General features: G+C 44.8%; 2 protein-coding genes and 2 long non-coding RNA genes across 7 annotated transcripts in view; 2 read left to right on the forward strand and 2 right to left on the reverse strand.

Annotated features, from left to right (window-relative positions):
- Window positions 1-22,926, reverse strand: part of glrx2 (glutaredoxin 2) — a 44,368-nt gene extending 21,442 nt beyond the window's left edge. The window contains exons 1-3 of one of the 4 annotated variants that reach the window (XM_069937839.1): window positions 22,641-22,693; window positions 12,779-12,913; window positions 9,473-9,574 (exon numbers count right to left, since the gene is read on the reverse strand). In XM_069937839.1, the coding sequence (XP_069793940.1) occupies window positions 9,473-9,574; window positions 12,779-12,850 (174 nt within the window). In that variant the 5' untranslated portion in view covers window positions 12,851-12,913; window positions 22,641-22,693. Of the gene's footprint in view, window positions 1-9,472; window positions 9,575-12,778; window positions 12,914-22,640 lie in introns of all 4 variants that reach the window. The other 3 variants (XM_069937838.1, XM_069937841.1, XM_069937840.1) reach the window with 3 other exon arrangements.
- On the reverse strand, window positions 8,466-9,463 carry LOC138763534 (uncharacterized). Its single transcript, XR_011357633.1, has 2 exons — window positions 9,131-9,463; window positions 8,466-9,029 (listed from the first exon to the last, which is right to left on the reverse strand). It is a non-coding gene; the product is annotated as an uncharacterized lncRNA (long non-coding RNA).
- LOC138763533 (uncharacterized) lies at window positions 9,827-12,577 on the forward strand. Its single transcript, XR_011357632.1, has 2 exons — window positions 9,827-10,133; window positions 11,698-12,577. It is a non-coding gene; the product is annotated as an uncharacterized lncRNA (long non-coding RNA).
- Window positions 22,735-25,630, forward strand: part of cdc73 (cell division cycle 73, Paf1/RNA polymerase II complex component, homolog (S. cerevisiae)) — a 328,288-nt gene continuing 325,392 nt past the window's right edge. Inside the window, exon 1 of the mRNA XM_069937837.1 lies at window positions 22,735-23,104. Within this exon, the coding sequence (XP_069793938.1) occupies window positions 22,974-23,104 (131 nt within the window). The 5' untranslated portion in view covers window positions 22,735-22,973. The remainder of the gene's footprint in view (window positions 23,105-25,630) is intronic.

A 25,630-nucleotide genomic window follows, 5' to 3' on the forward strand; every position in this document is an offset into this window, starting at 1 on the left:
GAGCTAAACAATCTGTTCTTGGATCCGGAGAAAGCATGAGAATTTGGTGAATGCCTGCAAGACAGAAAGAGAGATGAAGAGATGTAACAAGATCAAAGAACCATGACAAGCTACATAAAAAGATGTAAAAATAATGTATAAGTAAGAACTAAAGGAGGGAAGAAAAGGGAAGTAAGGGAGAAGGGTGAAAAAAAAAACAGAGGAGGGGTTATTAAAAGAGAAAAAGAAAAAGAGAAGAAAAGAGGGGGAGCTTTGTTGTAGTGTGAAGATAAAAGTTTTTTCTGGAGGGAGTTGGGTGGGAGAGAATAACAGTCACTGCGAAATCAGTTGACACTTGCGAATGGGTTCGCAGTCCGAATGGAGAGGGGAGTTGTGGTTGCCTGGCAAGGGACAAGGGGCAACTCAGAGAGTGGGGGGGGGGAACACTTGGGGTTAAGGGAATTTCAGATGTGGGAGTGGTTGAAGTATTTTATGTTTTAGAAATGTTGTCATACAGTGTGTTCAAAAAAAGAAAACTGAGAAATGAAAATGGGGAAAAGGGGAAAGATGGTGGTGAGGAAGTGGAAATGAGATGTAAACAAGAGTATGAGATGGCCATGTTGAACTATATGACTATAAATATTCTATAAATATTAATGGAATACATAACCACATCAAAAGGAAGAGGCTATTAAATTTACTGAAAAAAAAATAGATTTAGCATTTGTGCAGGAAATGCATCTAACTGAAGTGGACACAATAAATTAAGGAGAGACTGGGTAACGGCAGCATCATATAACTTAAAAGCCAGAGGAGTAGCTATATTAAATAATAAAAATGTACCAATCAAAATAGAGGAGGAAATGATAGATCTAGCAGGGAGATATAGAATGATAAAATGTCAGATATATTCAGAACTCTGGAATTTGGTCAATATATATGCACCTAATGAAGAGGATCAAAAGTTTATGCAAGATTTTTTTTGAAGATTGTAGACACGCAGGGGAATATATTGATAGGAGAGGACTTTAACCTTAATTTGGATTCAAAGATGGATAAAACTGGACAAAAGACTAGCAGAAAGAACAAAGTAGCCACATTTATGGTTAAATCAATGCAGGAAATGCAACTTTTGGATATATGGAGGAGACAACACCCAAAGGAGAAGGAATACTCATATTATTCAAGTAGACATAAAACATACTCAAGGATTGACCTGTTCCTGTTGTCAGCCCATATCCAAGGGAGAGTTAGGAAAACGGAATATAAAGGTAGATTGTTACCTGATCACACACACCTGTTATTAGCAATAGAACTGGAGGACATCACACCAAGAACATATAGATGGTGATTAAACTCCATGCTACTTAAAAGACAGGATTTTAGAGAATTTATTGAGCACCAAATTAAAATGTACTTTGAAATAAATACAGAATCAGTGAAAGACAAATTTATATTATGGGATGCAATGAAAGCCTTCATTAGAGGGCAGATAATAAGTTATGTAACTAAGATGAAAAAAGACTACAATCAGGAAATAGAATAGCTGGAAAGGGAGATAGTAAGTGCAGAAAAAGAACTAGCAACAAGGGAAGATACAACAAAAAGAAGAGAATTGGTGGGGAAAAAAATACGAAACACTACAAATATATAAGGTAGAGAAGAACATAATGAAAATAAAACAGAAGTATTATGAGCTAGGCGAAAAAATGCACAAAATATTAGCTTGGCAGCTTAAAACAGAACAAGCTAAAAGAATGGTATTGGCATCAAGGGAAAAGGAAAAACAAATTACATATAACCCAACAGAGATCAATGAAAACTTTAAGGAATTCTATGAGCAATTATAACGAACTGAGAACGAAGGGAAGGAAGACAAAATAGATGAGTTTTTAGCTAAAATTGAACTACCGAAATTGCAAGAAGAGGAGCAAAACAAATTGATGAAACCATTTGAAATAGAGGAAATACAGGATATATTAAAAAAGCTACCGAACAATAAAATGCCTGGAGAGGACGGACTCTCAATAGAATTCTATAAAACATTTAAAGACATTAATTCCTCCTCTCCTGGAAGTAATGAACCAGACTGAAGGAACATAACACATGCCAGATTCATATAAAACAGCAATAATTACAGTAATGCCAAAGATGGGGAAAGATCCACTAACACCAGCATCATATAGACCAATATCTCTACTTAATTCAGATTATAAGATAATAGCAAAACTATTAGCAAACAGATTGGCCGATTGTGTACCAAAAATAGTAAAACTAGATCAAACTGGATTTATTAAGAAAAGACAAACAATAGACAATATCTGTAAGTTCATTAATTTAATCCATGCAGTGCAAGGAAATAAGACGCCAACAGTGGCTGTTGCTTTAGATGCAGAGAAAGCCTTTGACAGGGTAGAATGGAATTATTTATTCAAAGTATTACAGAGGTTTAACCTACCAGAGAAATATATTAATTGGATTAAAGCATTACATAAGGTTCCAATGGTGAAGGTGACAGTAAATGGATATATATTGAACCAATTTAAATTAAGCAGGTCAACTAGGCAGGGATGTCCACTATCTCCCTCACTGTTCGCTTTAGCAATAGAAACAATGGCAGAACTGATAAGAACAGAAAATAAAATAAAAGGGATAAAAATAAAAGAGAAGGAATATAAAATCAGTTTATTTGCATATGACATCATAGTATTCTTAACAGAACTAGAATTATCAATAAGAAATTGAAGGAATATGGAGAAATATCAGGGTACAAGATTAATGCAAATAAAAGTGAAGCGATGCCAATGAATAATGCGGATTACACAAAGTTTAAAAAAGAATCACCATTTAAATGGCAAACACAAGTAATCTGATACCTAGGTATTAGACTTGATAATAATCTAGGCCATATATACAAACTAAATTATCAGTCATTAATGAAGAAATTACAAGATGACTTAGAACATTGGAAAGATTTACCACTAACACTGATAGGAAGGGTAAATTGCATTAAAATGAATATCTTCCCAAGGATACAATACTTATTTCAATCGTTACCAATTCCCTTAACAGAGAAATTCTTCAATGAGCCAAAATAAATAATAAGGAAATTCTTATGGAAAAGGGGGAAACCAAGGATAGTGCTAGATAAATTAACAGAATGGTACAAACAAGGGGGGCCTACAGCTACCAAACTTTAAAAATTATTATAGAGCGGCACAATTAAGATATCTATCAGATTTTTATCAAACAAGGGAAAAACCAGATTGGACCAGATTAGAGCTAGATAAAATAGGGGAGAAGGTAGCATAACATATACTTTATAAGTGGAATGAAAAACTGGTGCAATATAGAAGTTCATCAGTACTGCACCATCTGCCCAACATTTGGAAGAAGATTCAGGTAGAAAGGAAAAAAACAAATTACCAACTACCAAAATTATTATTGACGCAAAATCAACTAATCCCTTTCATAATAGATAACCTTTCCTTTAGAGAATGGGAGAGAAAAGAGATTAAAATAAAAGAAAATTGTTTTTTTGGGAAATAATTTATTATCATTTGAACAAATGAAGTACAAATATGGAATAACTCATGGTACAATGTTTGCATACCACCAACTGAAAACTTATTTAAAGGACAAATTGGGAAGCAGACTGACATTACCAGAAGGAAGCAGCTTTGAATATGTGATTAGTCACAATGATAATTAAAAGATTTATAACAAACATGTACATCAAGCTGCAAGAGAAAGAAAATGATGAAATAAGCTATAAACCTAAACAAAATTGGGAACAAGATCGAAACATAAAGATAAAAAATGAAACATGGGAAAAGCTATGATCCGGAACTATGAGAAATTCAATAAACATGAGGTTACGCATGATACAATATAATTGGTTACACAGGCTATATATCACCCCCCAAAAGTTAAATAAATGGGACCCAACAGTATCAGACAGATGTTTTCGCTGCAAGAAGGAAACGGGAACAACAGTACATGAAAGTGAAAAAGTTTTGGGAAGATCTAAATCAGGTATTAAATAAAATCACAAAAAGCAACATACCAAAAAATCCAGAGATATTTCTTCTAAGTAATATGAGAAGTAAAGAATTAGGCCTCAAACAGGATGAAGCGCAGAAAAGATTTATTATGATAGCCTTAGCTGTTGCAAAAAAATGTATAATGTCAACTTGGAAATCAGAAGAGAGCCTGAGAATACAGCAATGGTACATGAAAATGAATAAATGTATTCCATTGGAAAAAATAACATATAATTTAAAAAATAAAGTCACATTATTTGAACAAATTTGAAAACCATACATGGAACACAATAGAGGGCCTACCGCAGATCTCCACCCCCTAAAATGATAGAATGAGAAGAAGACGAAATGAACTGACCCAGTGTGTAAAAGTAGATGACACAATTTTCTTGTATATTTTCATTATGTGATGAAATTGTTTAATGGGGTTATTGTATTGTATATGTTGAACATTTAATGGGTTTGGAGGGTGGTGGGAAGGAGGGAGGGAAGGGAGGGGGAAAAAGGGGAGAAAATGACACTGTGTATATTCAAGAGGGAAAAGTTTGTGTGTATTTTAATTAACATGGTTCATAGTGTGAAAAAATTTTTAAAAATTAAAAAAAGAGATGCCTTTCTGTCAACTGAATGTGCCAGATGATAGAGAGCCACATCCGAGCAAACACTGGCTCCTCGGGACTGTGGCCTAGTCCCACCCACATTGCCTTGATGTTATTTGCAGTGCATCAAGGCTGAGAAGCCTCCTGAAGCCATCTCCCAAAAGGGATGGGTGAGAGGCTAGAGACAAAATCATAGCCATTCTTAAGCCCACGAAGGAAAGCTGAGAATGAGTTGATAGGAAGAAAGGCGGGACAGATTTGGACAAGTTCGTTAACAAATAAAAATATGAGCCCTACTCTGCACCCACCCTTCGCCTAGAACAGTGGTTCCCAACCTTTTTCTTTCTACTCACATACCACTTTAAGTATTCCCTATGCCATAAGTGCTTTGTGATTAGTAAGGGATTGCTTAAGGTGGTATCTGGGTGGAAAGAAAAAGGTTGAAAACCACTGTTTTAATTGTACCTAATTGACTCGTTATGTGGACAGTTTCACAACTCCAAAGGAAATGGGCCAATGACAATTTGTCTTGAGCAAAATATTTTGGTAACAATTGGGTCTAGAGCAGTGCCTCTCAACCTTCCCTTCCCACTCGCATCTCACCTTAAGCAATCCCTTACTAATCACAGAGCACCAATAGTATTGGGATTACTTAAAGTGGTATGTGAGTGGAAAAAAAAGTTTGGGAACCACTGGCCTAGAGGAAGTAACACGTTTTTTTGCCCTTGAACATCGAAGTGAGTCTAGCTCCAATCGGGCGCAGCCTGGGTTGTCAGCCCGCCTACTCCTGCCCGGAGCAGCGGCCTGGACCTGTGGCGAACCATACTCAGCTGATGAGGAGACCTTTCCTCTCGCCCCCAGTACACACTGCTTACTTACCATATACCCGGGAAAGTGGGTGAAATTGCATATTTAATATCAGGATCATATCTCCCGTGTGCATGTGTTTTAACCTCTGCAGGAAAGCTGTGCCTGTTCCAATCTTTTGTCCAGGTGTTCCGTGGGGAGCAGTGACCCACTTGTCTCCCACCCCCACAGATTTCAAACTTGCCTCCCAAAGGCAAGAAAGCAGAAAGTCGAGTCTTGTGAAAAATTATAAATTTAAATCTGACAAGCGATCGAGAAGCACATCCGCACTTCCATTCAGCACCTCCATTAAATACTGATGCATTAAAATTAAAGCTTTAAAGTAATATTGTGTCTGCAGACTTTCTTGTTTAACTTACAAATATAGGTGTGCTGTGGTTAAATAAACCACAGAAACCTTGATTTTCTTTGATCTTTTAACAGTTCCACTGATATCGTTAGCCTTCAGTATAATACAGGCCAGAGGCAATGGCTGACGACATCACCGCAATGTAATCAGCCTGCCATTGTGGTGCGCTGTTAGTCAGAAGCAAACACACTAAACCAAAGACTACAACAGGCTTTATTCAATGTAAACACACAGAGCCAGCTGTGAGGAGAGCTGCTGTAAACTCTGAGAGTGTCTTCGAAGGGCCGGCTCAGGCTTATATCCCGGAAGGTGATTGATACCCGACCGGTTGGGGCTTGGTCTATTCAGGTCAGCTGATTGACAGCCAGCCAGGTGTTGTGTCCATACTTGTCCCGCAGCTGGATGGGGAGTTATTGATAGGCCGACTTCAGGTCAATTGTGGAGAAGACCCGGTAGCTGGCTATCTCGTTGACCATGTTGGCTATCCTCAGTAAGGGGTAGACGTCCAGCTGGGTGAACCGGTTGATGGTCTGGGTGTAATTCATGACCATCCTTGGCTTGCTTCCCCTTTTGACTACTAGGACGTGTTCTCCAATGGCTGCTGCTGGGCTCTATTACACCTTCCGCCAGAAGCCACCGCACCTCCGCCCTGATGAAGTCTCTGTCCGCTGCGCAATGGCACCTACTTCTGGCGGCTATCGACTTTCAGTCTGGCGTGATATGTGAGAAGAGTGTGGGAGAGGTGATGCGCAGCGTGGAGAGGCTGCAGGTTGGCCGGGGCTGGTTGGACGGCGCGCTGTGGAGTGTGAGTAGGGGTAGTGGCCTCCCGAAGGCAAGGGTGACGCTCTGCAGGTGACATTGGAAGTCTAAGCCCAGGAGGACCTGGGCACAGAGTTTGGTCATGACCAGGAGCCTGAACCCAGTGTATGTCTCCCCCCCCCCCCACTACAGTCATATCAGCCGAGCAGCGCCCGAGGGTATTGATAGTCCAGTCCTTGGTGGTGAAGGCGATAGAGAAGGTGGTGGGGTGGATTTTGAGTTTTAGGGAGTGGGCCACTCTCAGGTGAATAAACTCTTGGTGCTGCACACAGTCAATTAGGCACTTTGTTACCTGCCCGTTGATTTTTACGTCCATCATGGAGCGCCCGAGGTCGTGGGGAATGTTCCTGGTCAGGGTGGTGGCTGCTAGGACCATCTCGGGGTTGGAATCATCATTTCCAGATGGTGGAGGTGAGTTGCGGTCGTCGGTGTCCTCTGCAGGCATTGTGAGAGGTGATTGTCAACCGGTGGAGCTCTCCGTAGTCGTGGGGTGCAATGTGCTGAAGTTAGCGGCATCCGGAGGCATGGGGTGCTTCAGTAGGGCGGCCTGGTCAGTGCCAGTGTTGACAACGTTGTCATAGTTGGAGGCCTGGGAGGGCCTCGGTGACAGTAGCATCCATGACTGTCCAGCCCAAGATGGTGGTGTCACGTGGGAGGGTGAGGCATGGCTGGCCTTCTTCCCCAGATGCACTTGTTGCACCGGAGGAAGTGACATCACACCACTGGCTGTCGGTGAGGGCAACATCATCACGGCCAGTGGAAGTGACGTCATTCCATAGACCGGAAGTGACATCATTGTAGTCTTCGAGAGGTGGCACTGGCAAGAGCAAGGGCTGTTCTGGGCGCATGGTGCACACGTGGCGATCATTGCCAGCGAGGCCAGAAGTTGGGCCGCCAGGTTTGGGGAGGCCGGAAGTGGCTTCGGGGGCAATGGCGTCGCCTGGCAATCGCATGTGGTGGGGATTGTGAGGGTTGGGGGGGAGGTCGCATTGGGCTGCTGAGCTGCTTTGAGAGACATAGTTTTGCAAAGTGGCCTTTCTTGCCACATCTCGAACAATACTGCTGTGGGTCGACGATCAGACCCACAGTAGTTACGTGGGCACTAGGCACCCGCAGCAGTGATGTTTTCTTCCCCAGCTTGATCTAGGGCCACAGCAGCCGAATGTGCTGACCCTGCGGAGGCCTGAGGAAGCCTCGAATTGAAGGCTTCAGTGTGCAGGGCTGCTACCTCCAGGGTTCGGACTACCTCCACTGTTTTGGCCAGGGAGTAGATATTGTCCTCCAGCAGCTTCTGCCTAACGTCCCACATGCATAGCCCTCGGACGTTAGCGTCTCTGATCATCCTCTTGACCTCCCTTTCATTTAACCTGGGATCAACCAGACAAGGTCGGGCCAACTCACACAGGGCTCCCAGGTAAGACTTGGCCATCTCCCCAGGTAGTTGGGCACAGATACTCAGGAGGTACCTTGGAAAGACCACATTCATGGGAGGTTTATACATGGTCTTGAGGGTATTCATCGCTTCCGAGTACCCGGTGCAGTCTTTGAGTGTCTGGAAGACTCAGGGACCCAACTTTGAATGGAGTAAGACGAGCCTCTTTCAATTGGCGTCCAAGATGTCATTGGTGTGAGCCTCGATGATCGCTTCGACCATGTGCTTCCAGATTTTGAAGTGCGTTTGTGCTTTCGGGTGGTGTGGGTTGATTTCGAGGCTCCCGGCTCTCAGGAACTTTTTGATACCAGCTTTAAGAATTTATGTTAAATAAATTGTGATGCACTGTCGGTCAGAAGCAAACATACAAACCAAAGATTGGACAACAGGCTTTATTTGACATAAACTTCCATAGAGCCAGCTGTGAGGAGAGCTGCTCTAAACTCTGAGAATGTCTTCGAAGGGCCGGCTCAGGCTTATATCCCGTAGGGTGATTGACACCGACCATGAGGGGCTTGGTCTATTCAGGTCAGCTGGCCAGGTGTTGTCGTGTCCCCATGCTCTTCTGCAGGTACAGAGGTTGCCCCCTGGCAGCCACTGGTGCTTTCAGCTGCCACAGGGGATTCTCGAAGCTGGAGATTATACCTACAGGAGGAGGGTTAGGTAGATGCTCCTCCTGGCCAGGTTCTCCACTTTCAGGTGGCCACCCAACAGCCGTATTGGAGTACAATAGGCGGCTTTACAGTCAGGTATTGTGGCCACCTGAAAGTGGCTTAATCAATGACTAGAACACCCACGATGTCCGACTCCTGCACCGATTTTGTAAGATAACCGTGGAATTTGAATAACCTCGAGTTTAATGAGGGCACAAGATGGAATAGCCACCAAGTGGAGTTGGTAAGTCCATTCTCGAGCCGGAAAGGGTTAGCTGGGGATATCAGCTGTAAAGAAATTGAGGTACATATTTAATATTTGCTTTAAAGGAAGTGGGAAAAAAAGGGCTTTTCCGTCACCAATCGTGAACTATCCCTTGATGACAAACCTTAACATAAACGTAATGTACTCGCTGCATATCTTCACAGCATTGTACAAGTTTCGATTGTAAAATTGGCTGCAAACGGAATTGCTGTGATGGAAAATGGTTGTCTTTAAATGGTCTTCGCATTGAAATATATATTTAATTCCATGAAATGAGAAGCCCTGTGATAACAAGCCTTTCGAGAACAAAAGATTTGCGAAAAAAACGTCCTTTGCAGAGTTTCGATCTGAATGAATTCTGCAGCCCACCAGATGGGTTGTCAGATATAAGTTTCACGTTAGTAATGGAAGGGAACCAAGGCTAAAAGTTAGAGAATACTTGCACCTTGAAGTGAAGGCAACTTACGCGAATAAACTGCAAAGCACCCTCATTGCGTGCTTCTGGTAATTTGGTACAAAAATTCCCCATTCTCGCAAATAGAAAACGCATGGCGGTGGTCCTTGTGCACTGGAACGAATGAAACATGCTATTTGGTATTAGGATAAAAATAAGAAAACATATATAACCATTAGTGCAATTTTACATCGTCAATAATTATATCTATATTGTTATCAGCACGCCTTTGGTTTCGGGCGATTCTCTGCAGATTAAATGGGCTCTCCACGCAGATTCTACTGCACACTGGCCTCCGTATGACTTCATTGGAAATACAAGAAAATAAACCTTGGAAATGTTGCGCTCGACAGATGCACGATTGAGGGAGGATTGAAAAGGACCTGTGCTAAAGTTCAGTTCTAACAAGGGCTAGAACCCAAACAGAAAAGGCCCAGGTTGATTAATCTGGTAAACGTGGTGGAAGACGTTTGAAACAAGCCAATGCCCGAGGCAAACAGCACGAAGCCACCGCGGCCCATCCGACATCACAATGTGTCAATTACACTGACGTCTGGGCCCTGGGTCACAATGACGCGCACCGACTGAGGGCTGCAGATTGCTCGTGGTGGTGAAGTCTTTCCTTTCCTTCCTTCCTTTGGCTTGGCTTCGCAGACGAAGATTTATGGAGGGGGTAAATGTCCACGTCAGCTGCAGGCTCGATTGTGGCTGACAAGTCCGATGCGGGACAGGCAGACACGGTTGCAGCGGTTGCAGGGGAGAATTGGTTGGTTGGGGTTGGGTGTTGGGTTTTTTCTCCTTTGTCTTTTGTCAGTGAGGTGGGCTCTGCGGTTTTCTTCAAAGGAGGTTGCTGCCCGCCGAACTGTGAGGCGCCAAGATGCACGGTTTAAGGCGATATCAGCCCACTGGCGGTGGTCAATGTGGCAGGCACCAAGAGATTTCTCTAGGCAGTCCCTGTACCTCTTCTTTGGTGCATCTCTGTCACTGTGGCCAGTGGAGAGCTCGCCATATAACACGATCTTGGGAAAGCGATGGTCCTCCATTCTGGAGACGTGACCCACCCAGCGCAGCTGGATCTTCAGCAGCGTGGACTCGATGCTGTCGGCCTCTGCCATCTCGAGTACTTCGATGTTAGGGATGAAGTCGCTCCAATGAATGTTGAGGATGGAGCGGAGACAACGCTGGTGGAAGCGTTCTAGGAGCCGTAGGTGAGGCCGGTAGAGGACCCATGATTCAGAGCCGAACAGGAGTGTGGGTATGACAACGGCTCTGTATACGCTTATCTTTGTGAGGTTTTTCAGTTGGTTGTTTTTCCAGACTCTTTTGTGTAGTCTTCCAAAGGTGCTATTTGCCTTGGCGAGTCTGTTGTCTATCTTGTTGTCGATCCTTGCAACCGATGAAATGGTGCAGCCGAGATAGGTAAGCTGGTTGACCATTTTGAATTTTGTGTGCCCGATGGAGATGTGGGGGGGCTGGTAGTCATGGTGGGGAGCTGGCTGATGGAGGACCTCAGTTTTCTTCAGGCTGACTTCCAGGCCAAACATTTTGGCAGTTTCCGCAAAACAGGACGTCAAGCGCTGAAGAGCTGGCTCTGAATGGGCAACTAAAGCGGCATCGTCTGCAAAGAGTAGTTCACGGACAAGTTTCTCTTGTGTCTTGGTGTGAGCTTGCAGGCGCCTCAGATTGAAGAGACTGCCATCCGTGCGGTACCGGATGTAAACAGTGTCTTCATTGTTGAGGTCTTTCATGGCTTGGTTCAGCATCATGCTGAAGAAGATTGAAAAGAGGGTTGGTGCGAGAACACAGCCTTGCTTCACGCCAATGTTAATGGAGAAGGGTTCAGAGAGCTCATTGCTGTATCTGACCCGACCTCGTTGGTTTTCGTGCAGTTGGATAACCATGTTGAGGAACTTTGGGGGGCATCCGAGGCGCTCTTGTATTTGCCAAAGCCCTTTCCTGCTCACGGTGTCGAAGGCTTTGGTGAGGTCAACAAAGGTGATGTAGAGTCCTTTGTTTTGTTCTCTGCACTTTTCTTGGAGCTGTCTGAGGGCAAAGACCATGTCAGTAGTTCCTCTGTTTGCGCGAAAGCTGCACTGTGATTCTGGGAGAATATTCTCGGCGACACTAGGTATTATTCTATTTAGGAGAATCCTAGCGAAGATTTTGCCTGCAAAGGAGAGCAGCGTGATTCCCCTGTAGTTTGAGCAGTCTGATTTCTCACCTTTGTTTTTGTACAGGGTGATGATGATGGCATCATGAAGGTCCTGAGGCAGTTTTCCTTGGTCCCAACAAAGCTTGAAAAACAAGCCTTCCGTCGCGCACGCAGCCATCTTCAGCACAAACTCCGGGAGATCCAAAATGAGTGGTGGACTAGCCTCGCCAAGCGAACCCAGCTCAGCACGGACATTGGCGACTTCAGGGGTTTCTACGAGGCTCTAAAGGCTGTGTATGGCCCCTCACCCCAAGTCCAAAGCCCGCTGCGCAGCTCAGACGGCAAAGTCCTCCTCAGTGACAAGATCTCCATCCTCAACCGATGGTCAGAATACTTCCAATCTCTTTTCAGTGCCAACCGCTCAGTCCAAGATTCCGCCCTGCTCCAGCTCCCTCAACAGCCCCTAAGGCTAGAGCTGGATGAGGTCCTCACCCAGGATGAGACATATAAGGCAATTGAACAACTGAAAAGTGGCAAAGCAGCAGGTATGGATGGAATCCCCCCCAGAGGTCTGGAAGGCTGGCGGCAAAACTCTACATGTCAAATTGCATGAGGGTGGTGAAGTCTATTACCTGCACAAACCGCCAATCAGTAGATGCCGAGCAAAATAAATTTAAATAAAAGCACATAGCATGTGGGTCTTCCGGCGTTATGACATTACTAATCCTTGTGACTCAAACCTATATCTTGCATTAAATCATTAAGGAAACATAAACAATCACAATTCAAAAATCTTGTCAGATTGAAATAGTTCAAAGTGAATTTGTACTGTATTATTTGGAGTGGCTATTGCTTTGTCGAAATACAGGGTGGAATGTTCGGTGCCGCCAACTTACAACTCCCAATCAATTTGTCATTCTTCCAATGTTGAATAAGAGAATAAGAACATTTTTTTTAAAATTTAAGTTGTGTCCTTAATATTTTGTATGCACTTGAAGGAAAGTGAAGATCAGGCAATCGAGATTTTCAATCTGAAACTAGTGCGCGCAAAACATGGTATTTATGGGTGGGGATGTAGTTTTCGCATTTAATGACAATGGTGTGGTAACACGACTGTTTGCAGTCAGAGACAAGTGAAGAGTGCAAACACACTTTTAATAGCTTACAGTCAATGGCCAATAGACACACTCGTGCTCGGGTGAATCTGAGGTAAGGTAGGTGAGGGGGCAGCCAGCCATCTGAACAATACATAGACAGTGAATTCCAGTTCACTGTATTCACCCCTTCCTTCAGAATTGAGCCTGTGGGTGAAAAACACAGATCATTCATTAAAAAAAAACATAGTTCACAAATATTTACAAGTCTGTCAGGGGGTCTAGTAATTCTGGTCAAGCGTTGCAGTACTGGACCCCTTGCAGTACAGGGTCAGTTTGTCTCCAGGGCTCCGGCTCTGGTCGTGGAGTGGATTGGACCACTTCTCGAGCAGTGTCCTCCAGGACCCTGAGTGGGGTACTCGGTACTTCCTGACACACTTGAGGCATCGCCCCTCAGTACTGGAGGGTGTCAGGTGTCTGATCGAGACACTTAGGCATACGTTGGTTTGGCGTGCAGCAGGTGCACCCTCTCAATCAGGAGGTCTGTCTTGCTCCTCCTCACGTGCTTTCTCAGCAGGACTGGCCCCGTTGCCATGAGCCAAGGTGGGAGAATAGTCCCAGACATGGAATTCCTCTGGAATGTAAACATAAGCTCGTGAGGAGTTGTGTTGTTCGCTGTATAGAGGAGCAACCTTATGGAATCGAGCACCAGGGTTAAGACTTCTTGTCAGTGTGAGTCTGGAAGGCCTTTGGACTGGAGAGCCAATTTCACGATCTTCCATAAAGTCGTGTTCTCTTTTTCAAGTTGTCCGTTCCCTTGGGAATCATAGCTAGTCGTCCTGCTTGAAGCAATGCCTCTAATGAGCATATACTGGCATAGCTCTTTGCTCATAAACGAGAAGCCCTGGTTGCTATGGATATAGCTGGGATACCTGAACAGGGTGAAAATAGAGTGCAAAGGCCTAATGACCGTGGTGGTGGTCACATCTGGACAGGGGATAGCGAACAGAAAATGTGAATATTTGTCGATGACGTTGAGAAAGTACGTTTCCATTAGTGGAAAGGAGGGGACCCTTGAAATCAACAGAGTGTAGCGGGCTGAGTGGTCGCAGCCCGGGATGGGCTGAATCTCCACGGTGCACTTACTCGAGAAGATGGCATGGGCCCTCCGGATTCTTGGGGCAGAAACACGCTGTCGGGATGCTTCGTGGACATGTCATGACGTCACTTTCGGTTTCGGGCTTCCAAACTGGAGTGACGTAAAAGTGGGCAGATCACGTGATTAAAGTAATTCTACTGATGATTGTGAGTAGTGTGCATTTATTTGGTAGCTCTGCTGTGGCATTACATTACATAGCACTACATTGGTGACTCCGACAGGTTCCAATGACATTGGAACCTTTTCAACAACTTGATAGCCATGCAGGATGCTGTATCAGCTTCAGCTGCAGCTCATTTTAAGCTGAGAGGCATTGTCTCAGAAGATACCAAATTTTGCCATGTGCCTGGATTCCGCTACGGCTGCGAACTTGACAACTTGACAATTTACCAGCGGACCAGAAATATACGTGATTCTGTCAATTTTTACTGGAGATGCTGGAGCTCAGCAAGCATGAGCGTGGTATTCAGGTCCTGAATGTGCAGGAGTTGGGTGACAGGAGCCCCTTGGACCTTACGATGGAAATGATTGCACTTGCTAATGGCCACACTGTTTCCTATTTGAGACACATTTCTGTCCAAACTCCTGGTACATATCTCCTCTGCCATCACCGGAATAGACTTCACTGCAGTCGTCCAGGAGGCTGATAGACTGTATGCCATGCCCCAGCAGAATGCGGTGCACATGCAGCTGATATATTTGTCAGGTGCTGTTCCAGTACCCTGTGCACCTCCAGAACTGTGTGCACCTCCTGGGGTGGCAGCACAATCAAAGAGGACTGACTGTTCAGATAAGAGACTGGTGTTTCTATCATCACTGCAGGAGAAGAAATACTCAAAGCTGTGTGCCTCCATGTATTTACCCAGCCAACAGGCCAGAAGACCTGACAGGAAACAACATGGCCGGCTGTGATTAATGGCCTTGGCAGTTGGCACTCAAATTGGCCTTCTGTACTTGTGCGACTGCTGTGACCGGAATTTCTAATTGACAGGTGCAGAGCTCAGCCTGGTGCCACCCTCATTCTTTGAGAAAACGCACTGGACCAAGGGGACCCATTGCAGGTGGCCAACGGAACATCCATCAGCACTTTCGGCACGTGCCAAGTTACCATCTGTGTGGAAGGCGTGACTTTCCATTGGAACTGTGTGATCGCTACAGTGGATCAGGCCATCCTTGGAGTGGACTTCCTCAGAGCACACGAGCTGTTGGTGGATGTGAAATGTGGTCGGCTAGTCTATGTCCGGGATAGTTCCTTTGCCTCTCTTGGGGTGCATGCTCGAATGAATACACTGCATTATTGGCTGAGTTCCTGTCACTTTTGGCCACCAGTTTTCGCAACACCTTGACAGCCCATGGAGTGAAAGATTACATCTGTTCATGCCAGGGCAAAGAGACTCCCACCTGACAAATATATTCAAGCTAAAATTGAGTTTAAAGCTATGGAAAAAATGGGAATCATTGAACGTTCAAATAGAACTTGGGCATCTCCCTTGCATATTTTCTTTTTTTTTCTTCTTTTCTTCTTCTTTGGCTTGGCTTCGCGGACGAAGATTTATGGAGGGGGTAAAAAGTCCACGTCAGCTGCAGGCTCGTTTGTGGCTGACCAGTCCGATGCGGGACAGGCAGACACGATTGCAGCGGTTGCAAGGGAAAATTGGTTGGTTGGGGTTGGGTGTTGGGTTTTTCCTCCTTTGCCTTTTGTCAGTGAGGTGGGCTCTGCGGTCTTCTTCAAAGGAGGCTGCTGCCCGCCAAACTGTGAGGCGCCAAGATGCACGGTTTGAGGCGTTATCAGCCCACTGGCGGTGGTCAATGTGGCAGGCACCAAGAGATTTCTTTAGGCAGCCCTTGTACCTTTTCTTTGGTGCACCTCTGTCACGGTGGCCAGTGGAGAGCTCGCCATATAATACGATCTTGGGAAGGCGATGGTCCTCCATTCTGGAGACGTGACCCATCCAGCGCAGCTGGATCTTCAGCAGCGTGGACTCGATGCTGTCGACCTCTGCCATCTCGAGTACCTCGACGTTAGGGGTGTGAGCGCTCCAATGGATGTTGAGGATGGAGCGGAGACAACGCTGGTGGAAGCGTTCTAGGAGCCGTAGGTGGTGCCGGTAGAGGACCCATGATTCGGAGCCGAACAGGAGTGTGGGTATGACAACGGCTCTGTATACGCTTATCTTTGTGAGGTTTTTCAGTTGGTTGTTTTTCCAGACTCTTTTGTGTAGTCTTCCAAAGGCGCTATTTGCCTTGGCGAGTCTGTTGTCTATCTCATTGTCGATCCTTGCATCTGATGAAATGGTGCAGCCGAGATAGGTAAACTGGTTGACCGTTTTGAGTTTTGTGTGCCCGATGGAGATGTGGGGGGGCTGGTAGTCATGGTGGGGAGCTGGCTGATGGAGGACCTCAGTTTTCTTCAAGCTGACTTCCAGGCCAAACATTTTGGCAGTTTCCGCAAAGCAGGACGTCAAGCGCTGAAGAGCTGGCTCTGAATGGGCAACTAAAGCGGCATCATCTGCAAAGAGTAGTTCACGGACAAGTTTCTCTTGTGTCTTGGTGTGAGCTTGCAGGCGCCTCAGATTGAAGAGACTGCCATCCGTGCGGTACCGGATGTAAACAGCGTCTTCATTGTTGGGGTCTTTCATCTCCCTTGCATATGGTCCCGAAACAATTGGGCGGTTGGCGTCCATGTGGTGATTACCGCCGCTTGATTGATGTTACGGTTCCAGACAGATACCCTGTCCAACACATACAAGTCTTTGATGCTCCCCTTCATGGCTGTCAGGTCTTTTCCAAGGTGGATCTGGTGAAAGGATATCACCAGATTCCAGTACATCCAGCGGACATTCCTAAAATGGCCATAATCACACTGTTGGGCCTATTTGAGTTTCTGTGCATGCTGTTTGGCCTCAAAAATGTGGCCTAAACTTTTCAACAGCTGGTGGATGTCAATGTCAAAGGCCTGGACTTCGTGTTTATCTACCTCGATGATAATCTCATTGCCAGCCCAGTTGTTCAGTTGCACAAACTTTATTTGTCACATCTGTTTTGGCATTTGGAGGAATATGGCATCACGGTGAACCCCATTCTGCAGAAGGTTGACACCATCCAGCGCTTTCCCAGACCAGTCATGGGTAAAGGGCTTCAGGAATTTCTGGGTATGGTGATGTTTTATCACCGTTTTGTTCCGGCCACTGCTTAGATATTGCACCCTCTGTTTTCCTTGCTCCAGGGCAGGCCCAAGAACATTTATTGGACTCCAGAAACTGATTCTTCATTTAAGACAGCTTAGACTGCGCTCACAAATGCTGCATTGCTGTTGCATCCTGATACTTCAGCCCCATTGGTGCTCACTGCAGATGCCTCTGATAGGGTGGTCGGTGCTGTGTTGGAACAGTTCGTTCAATGTCTAGCCTTTTTTTATTAAGCACCTCATGCCGCTGAAACTCAAATATAGTGTATTTGATCAGGAACTGTTGGCCCTTTATGTAGCAGTGAGACGTTTCCGATATACGCTGGAGGGCAGGCCGTTTACGACCTGTACAGACCATAGGCCTCTGACATTTGCCTTTAAGAAGATTTCTGATCTGTGGACCACCAGATAAACAGTGGTACTTATCTTTTATCTCAGAATTCACCACGGACACCTGGCATTGTCCTGACCCTCCATCTGTATAGTTAGTGGTGGCCTCGATGTGGCGAAATTGGCCTGACCAGTTGGCGGATCAGGATGTGCAGAATTATTGGACCGCAATCACAGGGTTGAAAGTGATAGATTTTCAACTACACCCACAAGGCCCCACATTATTGTGCAACACTTCCACCAGTCTACTCCACCCCATTCTCTCACTATCCTGGTGATGGCACCTATTTGACTCCATCCATGGACTTTCCATCCTTCCGTTAGAGCCACAGTGCACCTCATGTCCTTAAGATTCATCTGGCAATGGGCTGAGAAGGGATGTCACACTGTGGACCAGGTCCTCTATGGCCTGTCAACAGTCCAACATTCATAGACATACAAAGACCCCAGTGCAAAACTTTTCTCCCATGGACTGCCGGTTCAATCATGTGCACGTCAACCTCGTTGGTCCTCTACCAGTAAGCAGGGACGTGAGGTATCTGCTCACTGTGGTCGACCGTCTTACACAATGACCGGAAGCCATTCCTTTCTCCACCAGTGATGCAGAAACCTGTGCCCGGGCGTTCCTCTACCACTGGGTGGCGAGATTTGGGGATCCCACCCACATCACGTCAGATCATGGGGCCCAGTTTATGTCATCCTTATGGACAGGTTTGGTGGGTTTCTGTGGAAGCCAATTTACATCATACCACTGCCTATCATCCACAGTCGGATGGGTTGGTTGAACACTTCCAGACACCTTAAGTCCGCCTTGAAAGCCAGACTCATAGGCCCCAATTGGATAGATCATTTGCCTTGGGTACTACTAGGGATAAGAACTGTACTGTTCCGAAGAAAGATTTGCCCGCTTCATCAGTGGAAATGGTTTATGGTTCCCCTTTGACTGTCTAAGGTGACCTACACTTTGACCAACCGGAGGTGGTCTCTGATGAGTTTAATTTTCTGCAGAGACTTTGAGACTGGGTGGCTGCACGAAACCCTCCTCCGGTGAGACTCCATAGTGATTCGCCTTCCCATGTTCCTGAGGACCTATGTTCGGCAGAGCATGTATTTGTCCAGCACAGCATGCATATGTCCGTTGGCAAGGACATGGCACTCCACTATGTAGGCCACATGAAGGATCTTTCAAGGTTTTTGCGCCGTGACAGCGTAATGTTCACATTGGACATTGGCGGGAGAACAGATTTATTCACAGTGGACCATTTAAAGCCTGCACACTTGGACTTACATTACCTGTGCCATAGCCTTCCCTAAGGCTCAGAGGTTGCCCTCCCAAGTCTACTGCATGTACATGTTTTAACAGTGATTCTGGGAGGGGGGTGGTGGTGGAGCAGGCTGAATCGCCACGGTGTACTCACCTGAGAAGATGGTGTGGGCCATCTAAAGTCTTGGGGCAGAAACACGCACTGTTGGGATGCTTCGCGGACGCGTCATGACAACACTTCCGGTTTTGGGCTTCCAAACCGGAAATGATGTAAAAGTGGGTAGATCGCATAATTAAAGTCATTCTACTGACAGTTGTGAGTACTGTGCATTTATTTGGTAGCGCTGCAGTGGCAGATGCTACAAGAGTCGTTTGAAAGGGTGGAATGCCTTTATCAGGAGCACTTTGTCAGGGCAGTAGAAGTGTGGCTTGAACTCCACACAAACCTGGCAGGACCTGGTCATTTCCCTAATGTCCTCAATGGAGTAGGGCAGGTTGCTTGCCTTGACAAAATGAGCCATGCGAGTAATGCCCAGGTGGTAAAGCTCATTGTGCAGTGACCACAACAGGCTGGTGTGTGCAGAGGCACAGCTTCCTCTTGACAGGGCATCTGGTGGTACCTGGCCTGTATACTATGTCATAATTATATGTGGTGAGTTGGTTCCTCCACTTAATGATTTTATCATTCTTTATTTTGCCCCTTTTTGCATTATTAAACATAAATGCCATCAATCGCTGGTCAGTGAGCAGTGTAAATTTTCTGCTGGCCAGGTAATGCCTCCAATGCCTGATGACCTCTATAGTGGCTTGATCTTCTTTCTCCACTGATGGGCTCCAAAGCTCGTGACCTTGTAGGGTGCAGGATGAAAAGGGGAACCGGTCTGCCCACCTGGTTAAGCGTAGCAGCCAGTGCTATGTCAGAGTCATCACTTTCCATCTGGAAGGGTGCATTCTCGTCCACCACATAGATAGTGGCATTTGCAATGTTCCCAATGCACTGTCACTTCTTTTTACAGCAGTCTTGAATATATTTGATAATTTAGACCCACAGATCCTTGAGATAAAGAATGCCAGAGATTCAAAATCCCTTTGAGAGAAGGCATTTCTCATCTCCACCTTAATTGGGTGGCAAATTATTATGTTTGATTCTCATTCCAAGATCCAATGAATCCAATCCTCCTCAACTTTTTAGCTATAAACACTACTCCACCTGTGATCTCATCAATGGTCTGCACAGTTGTGGCAATGCTTCCCCAATATTATACTCAAGGCCTCTTAATTATTTGCTGTGCCTGTATGCTAAATTAATTGTTCATGTATCAAAGCAAACAAATCAGTAAAACAGCATTTTGCAATCTTTCCCCATTTAAACAACATTCTGATTTTCTATTCTTGCCACTATTTCTAATGTCGGGAATGTCATAGTCCCCATACTATATTCCATCTGTTCAATTTTAAAAAAAAATCACACCTATCCCTTTTCAGTCACTTTGTATGCACGTTGCAACTTACTTTTCCATTTAATTTTGCAGCATCAGTAATACTGGCTTCTGTATATTCTGTCCTTTTATCTAATATGTTTGGTAAATAGTTGAGGTCCTAACACGAATTTCTGAGAAGTACCAATGGATACTGATTGTCAACCTGATCCAATTTTCTGACTTGTTTTCCTTCAGTTAGCTAAATTATTAATCTCGGACATCCTTGTGGAGTAATCTTTTACACGGCACCTTAATGAATAGTTTTGTAAATCCAAATATTCTGCATTCTCCTTCATTTGCCATGCTTTTTGCATCTTCAAAGAATTCTGTTAAATTTGCCAAACACAATTGCCTTCCACAAAAGCACATTGACTTTGCTCAAATGCATTATTGTTTTCTAAAAGTTTTGCCCTCTGATGCAGAGTTAGGCAATTTTATAGTAGCATTCAACCCCTCCCCCCCCCCCCCCCCCCCAGTAAGTCCTTCAAACTGCACCCTTATTAACTCAAAGGGCAATTTTCCTTCATTGTTGGCAGATCAATATGATGAAATACATAACAGGAGTCTATTGGCAATACCATTAATGTTTCAATGAAAGCATGTACAGTACTCAATTCAACTTAAAATGGTTGAAAATGTGACCTTGCTAAGATCTTTCAGTTTCTACGCAAAAGAATTACCAACAGGTATGTGGTAAACAACTGTTATGCCATGATTAGCTGCTGCCAGCTGGACTTGCCTCCTGAGATTAATCCTACCCATAGCCCCTTGCATGTTCCTCTTTCTCTTTGCTTCAATTAGTCAATGAGGTTGATGGTAGTTCCAGTCTTTAAGCCTGATAGTTTCACAACATCAGCCTTTTCAGTCAAATGGGACTTGGGGCCAACAAGATTTTACGTTGGATTGGGGTCACTGTGAGGGAACAGTGCTGTACAGCGCCCGGTGTATAAAGCTTTCGGTGCTTCCCGTGTCAAACAAGTCATTTACCTCAGTGTCCATAGTGGACCTTGCTAATTGATGAGGGCTGCTCTGGACAAGAACGATGGATGTCAGTGTCAGTTCATCGTCTGTCTTGCTGCCTCTGTATGGGCGTGTTGACAACCTTCAAGATATTGGCCCCGAATATGGCTGCCCCCATGGTTTGCACGCAGTCGCTGCTGCAAGTGAAGTTGGAAGTGACGCCGACCCCGACCATCGTGCCCAGGTCCCAATTGTGCTATTCTCTGTGACTAGAAGTGGAGTGCGAAATGATGCAGTCCCCGATGGTAACGGCTGCTGTTCGCATGAGGCGCTGCAAAGGGAAGGTCTGGACCTACGTACCCTTGTGTAGTGTCCTTTTCTTCTGCAGCTGAAGCAGGTCGTGCTTCTGGCAGGACAGTTCTTCCGCAAATGCTCTGTCTGGTTGCAGTAATAGCACCTCGGGTGCTCAATGACAGCGGTTGCTGTTTGGGACCACACGTTCCAAGATGGCAGCTGCTTTGCTGGTGAAGTAAGCCTCAGCATTCAGAAGGGCTGTCTCCAGTGCCTTGGCGAAATCGCCGTGTCCTACAGGGTCTGATCACCCTTCTCCAAGAGCCTTTGTCTGATATGATCAGGTATATACAGGCATCCTGATTAGGTCCTCCTGGTAGACAGCTGTTGTAATGTCAGTGCAGCGACAAGATCACCCCAGCTCCCATTGGGCCTGAAGGTATTCGTCAATGGACACACCAGATGCCTGTTGATGGTTGCCCAGGATGTATCTGGCAAAGATTAGGTTCTTTGGGACCAGGTACTGCTTTTGCAGGAGGGCCATAGCGGCTGAGTAAGTCTCACAGTCTCTGATCATTTGGAAAGCGTGATGGCCAACCTGCACAATCAGCAGGTCTCTCTTATCGACTTCTTCCCAAATGTTGTGAGGTCTCATAAAGGTGCAGCCACTGGTTGAATTTCAAGGAGGCCTCTGGATCCTTAGGGTCAGTGCCCGGCTTCTCTGCTTGGATAGCCTTGTCCATGGCACACAGGTATAGCGATTAAATTGCAGCGCTATCAATTAGACCTGACAGACCAGAAGTCGAGATTAATAGGCTTTAATCGCTATAAAATTACAGGCATATTTTACATGCTCTTGGCCCGATTCCAAGGCAGTACTGAGGGAAGGGATTGGGCGGTACAGCCTTTATTAGGAATCCTGGAGGGGGAGGAGTTACAGCATCAAGAGCGGGCCAACCTGTACAATGACTGTGACACAGTATTCCACCACAATATTTCTCCAGACCCACACATGGAACAAGTCTATCGCGTGGTTAATTTCCCCAATGCACAACCGAATCGCGTGCTTCTTAATGTGGGATATTGCTGGACGAAATTTGGCGGCCGCCTTTTTTTTTACATTGCAACAAAAAAAAATCTATTGGCTTCAATTGCTTTGAGGCCAGGGGTAAAGAGCCCAGCAGAAAGTATTGGGTTTGTACCAGCATCTCCGCATCCGCGTCCCGAATCCGGTACTTTTGGACTCCTTGGCACATCGTTTCCAGGACAGACCGTTGTCTCATTCGCCAAACAACCCTCCCGCCCACATCCGCACGGATTATACGTAGCAGGTTTCTTGTCGTGTTCCCAGTTGGCATTTCTCGCCTCACGTCGCCTTGACTGCCGGTCGACTCCGACAGGCGTCCCGCACGGGCAATATCGCAAGGTAGCCGCACTCACTCAGGTCTTGGCCGGTCATCACCAACCGGCTCGACAGGCAGTGTGCACGGGCAACCCCGACGGTTGAGGACCCGGTTGTTAGGAGCCGAGGCAAGATGGCGGACGTGCTGAGCGTACTGCGTCAATACAACATCCAGAAAAAGGAGATCGTGGTCAAAGGGGACGAGGTCATTTTTGGCGAGTTTTCTTGGCCCAAGAATGTGAAGACAAATTACGTGATCTGGGGGTGAGTGGAGTTGGCAGTAGGGCTCAGGTTGGAGGGCGACTGGGGCCCGGGTTTGGGAGTTGTGGAGTTTGGGTAGCATGTGCGGGGCAAGATGATGGAGATCGCCGACACTTCGGCCAGTTCTATCACCAACAGTATCCAACGTCGATATAGGATGTATCAGACATCGGGTGTTGGACATAAAACGAGAATTTGGGAAAGGAGGGAGGTGCCAAATTGTATGTATATGTCAAATTGCACGATGGTAATGTTTGGGGAAACTGACACTTGTAGAACTACGGAAAAGTATTGACAAAGTGATTTCTATGATCTGAAATCAACAAATGTTAGTTACACAAACTTTCCTTCACTTTTCTCCACTCAAGTTTATTTATATGTTTTTGTTTTGTTTTAAACACCGGTCCTTTTTAAAAACAAACACGCCCAACCTGGTTTTGCAGGGAGCTTCTTATTCCCTTAACGCCTTCGTTTCTAGTACTATTGGTTTAAATCTCAGATAGTCAAATGCGAAATTAAATTGATTTTTTACTATTTCTGATGGATGAATTCCACTTTAAGGGCTTAATGACATCATTGGAAGTGATAGAGAAACACAGAAGCTGCAAATGTTGGAATCTAGTTGCGCAGACAAAAAAATTGCTGGAGGAACTCGGATAAACTTTATCCATGGGTAGAGTCAACATTTTAGTCAACCAATGATCAAGTCTCAGGCAAAAAGGTACATATATGGAGGGGGAAATAAGCTAAGGGAAGAGCCAGAGGTGATGGTGTCTGGGACAGAAGGTGTAGGAAGTGTAGAGACAAGTTGAAACCATTGGCAGGATGGGGGAAAGAAAAGTTAGAAAAAAAAACCCAAGAGTTGGTAAAGAAGAGATAGGACTAGAGGAATCAGATGGGGTTGGGGGTTGCATAAATTAGAAAATGTTTATGCTGTTAGGCTTAATGCTGTCCAGGAGCAATATGATGTGTTGTTACTGAGGAACAGTATATGGTATTCTCTTGGAGAGCTGTGAATCTAATGGCATGAACATTAATTGTTTTCTCAAGTTTTTTTTGTGATTCTAACTCCATCTGATTCCACATTTTCTTTACCTATTCCTGTACTGAATTTTAAAAATCTTTCTCTTTTCCCACTATTGCCAATAGTTTGTCCTTCTCTCTCTTTTCCTTCTACATCTTCTGTCATATACCCTATCACCTTTGGGTGACTCTCCCAGCTTCTTTATCCCTTTTATGTATGTGATTTTGTCGCCTTGGTCTTCAAACCCAAAATATTGACTGACCATTTATACTCGTGTTTGCTTTGTGACTGCTAAGTTCCTCCTGCAGTTTTTGTCTGCTCATTGGATGTGATTTTTGTTTCACATGTGATGCATGTTTCATATGTCTTTGACAGATAACTGCAAGATTTGTGTTGCTGTTGTGTTTGCTAAAATATTAGTAACTGTGATTTAAAAAAAATAATTATTAGAATTGTTTTGTGGCATTTAAAAATGTGATGTTTTGTCAGCCTGGTGCTTAAAGTCTGAAGAAAATCATAAAAACTTCTGAATTTTAAACTCAGATGGGTAACTATACCCAATTCTTTGGGATGCATTGTGGTCATACAGAATCATAAAACTATTGGCAACCTACCTGATATGACGAAGGACAGTCCTCTTTAGGCATTCTTTTAGTATTGATTTGGAAATGTATGTAAAATATTCACAGAAATTGCAGCATGGTTGGTTATTGTTATAAGTGAAGAGTGGAATGAAAATACATAGGATGAGAGGAAGCTTGGGTCGCTCATCAATTCCTGGAATTTTGCATTATTCTTGATTCTTGTCTTTGTAATCTTTGATTTATTATTCAATGGACCTTGTTTTAAGATTGGTCTTGAAGGAATGAAATTCAGTGGACCATGACAGGTGAAAGGATGTCAGTAAATCCTAAAAACATGATTTTCAGAATGTGTTCTTCTAGCCCATGCATTTCATCACCACAGAACATTGATTAACATTGAATTGTTAAAAGAAATGTAATATGTGTACATTTTTGTGAGTGATGCCCCTTTTATTTGTGGATCAGAGATTGTCTGTAATGCCAATGTGTTAGGTCTTTATTATAAAGCTCGAGAGGGTGGCACGGAAAGTATAGTGCTTAGTGCAGCGATCCAGGTTGAAATCTCGTGCTGTCTGTAGGGGATTTGTATGCTTTCCCTGTGTCCGTGTGGGTTTCCCTCAGGTGCTCAGGTTTCCTCCCACCCTCCAAAGATGTACAGGGTGAGTAGATTAATTGGTCACTAGATGTATTTGGGCAGCTCGGGCCCATGGAATGGAACTGTCTTTTACCTTGCTGTATCACCTTTTTTAAAAAAAAAGGTCAAAGAACCTGTTAAGGTTTGGACGGCAAATAGCAAGTGAGTATGTGAGGCTTGGTGTAGTGGTCTGATTTGATTGATTGTGCATCTACCCAGTGGATTCACAGGAAAAATAATTATTTGATGATCAATTTTTTTCTTCAGAACTTCAAGTTTCACAAAGA

Source organism: Narcine bancroftii, chromosome 5 (assembly GCF_036971445.1).
Source record: "Narcine bancroftii isolate sNarBan1 chromosome 5, sNarBan1.hap1, whole genome shotgun sequence".
NCBI lineage: Eukaryota > Metazoa > Chordata > Chondrichthyes > Torpediniformes > Narcinidae > Narcine > Narcine bancroftii.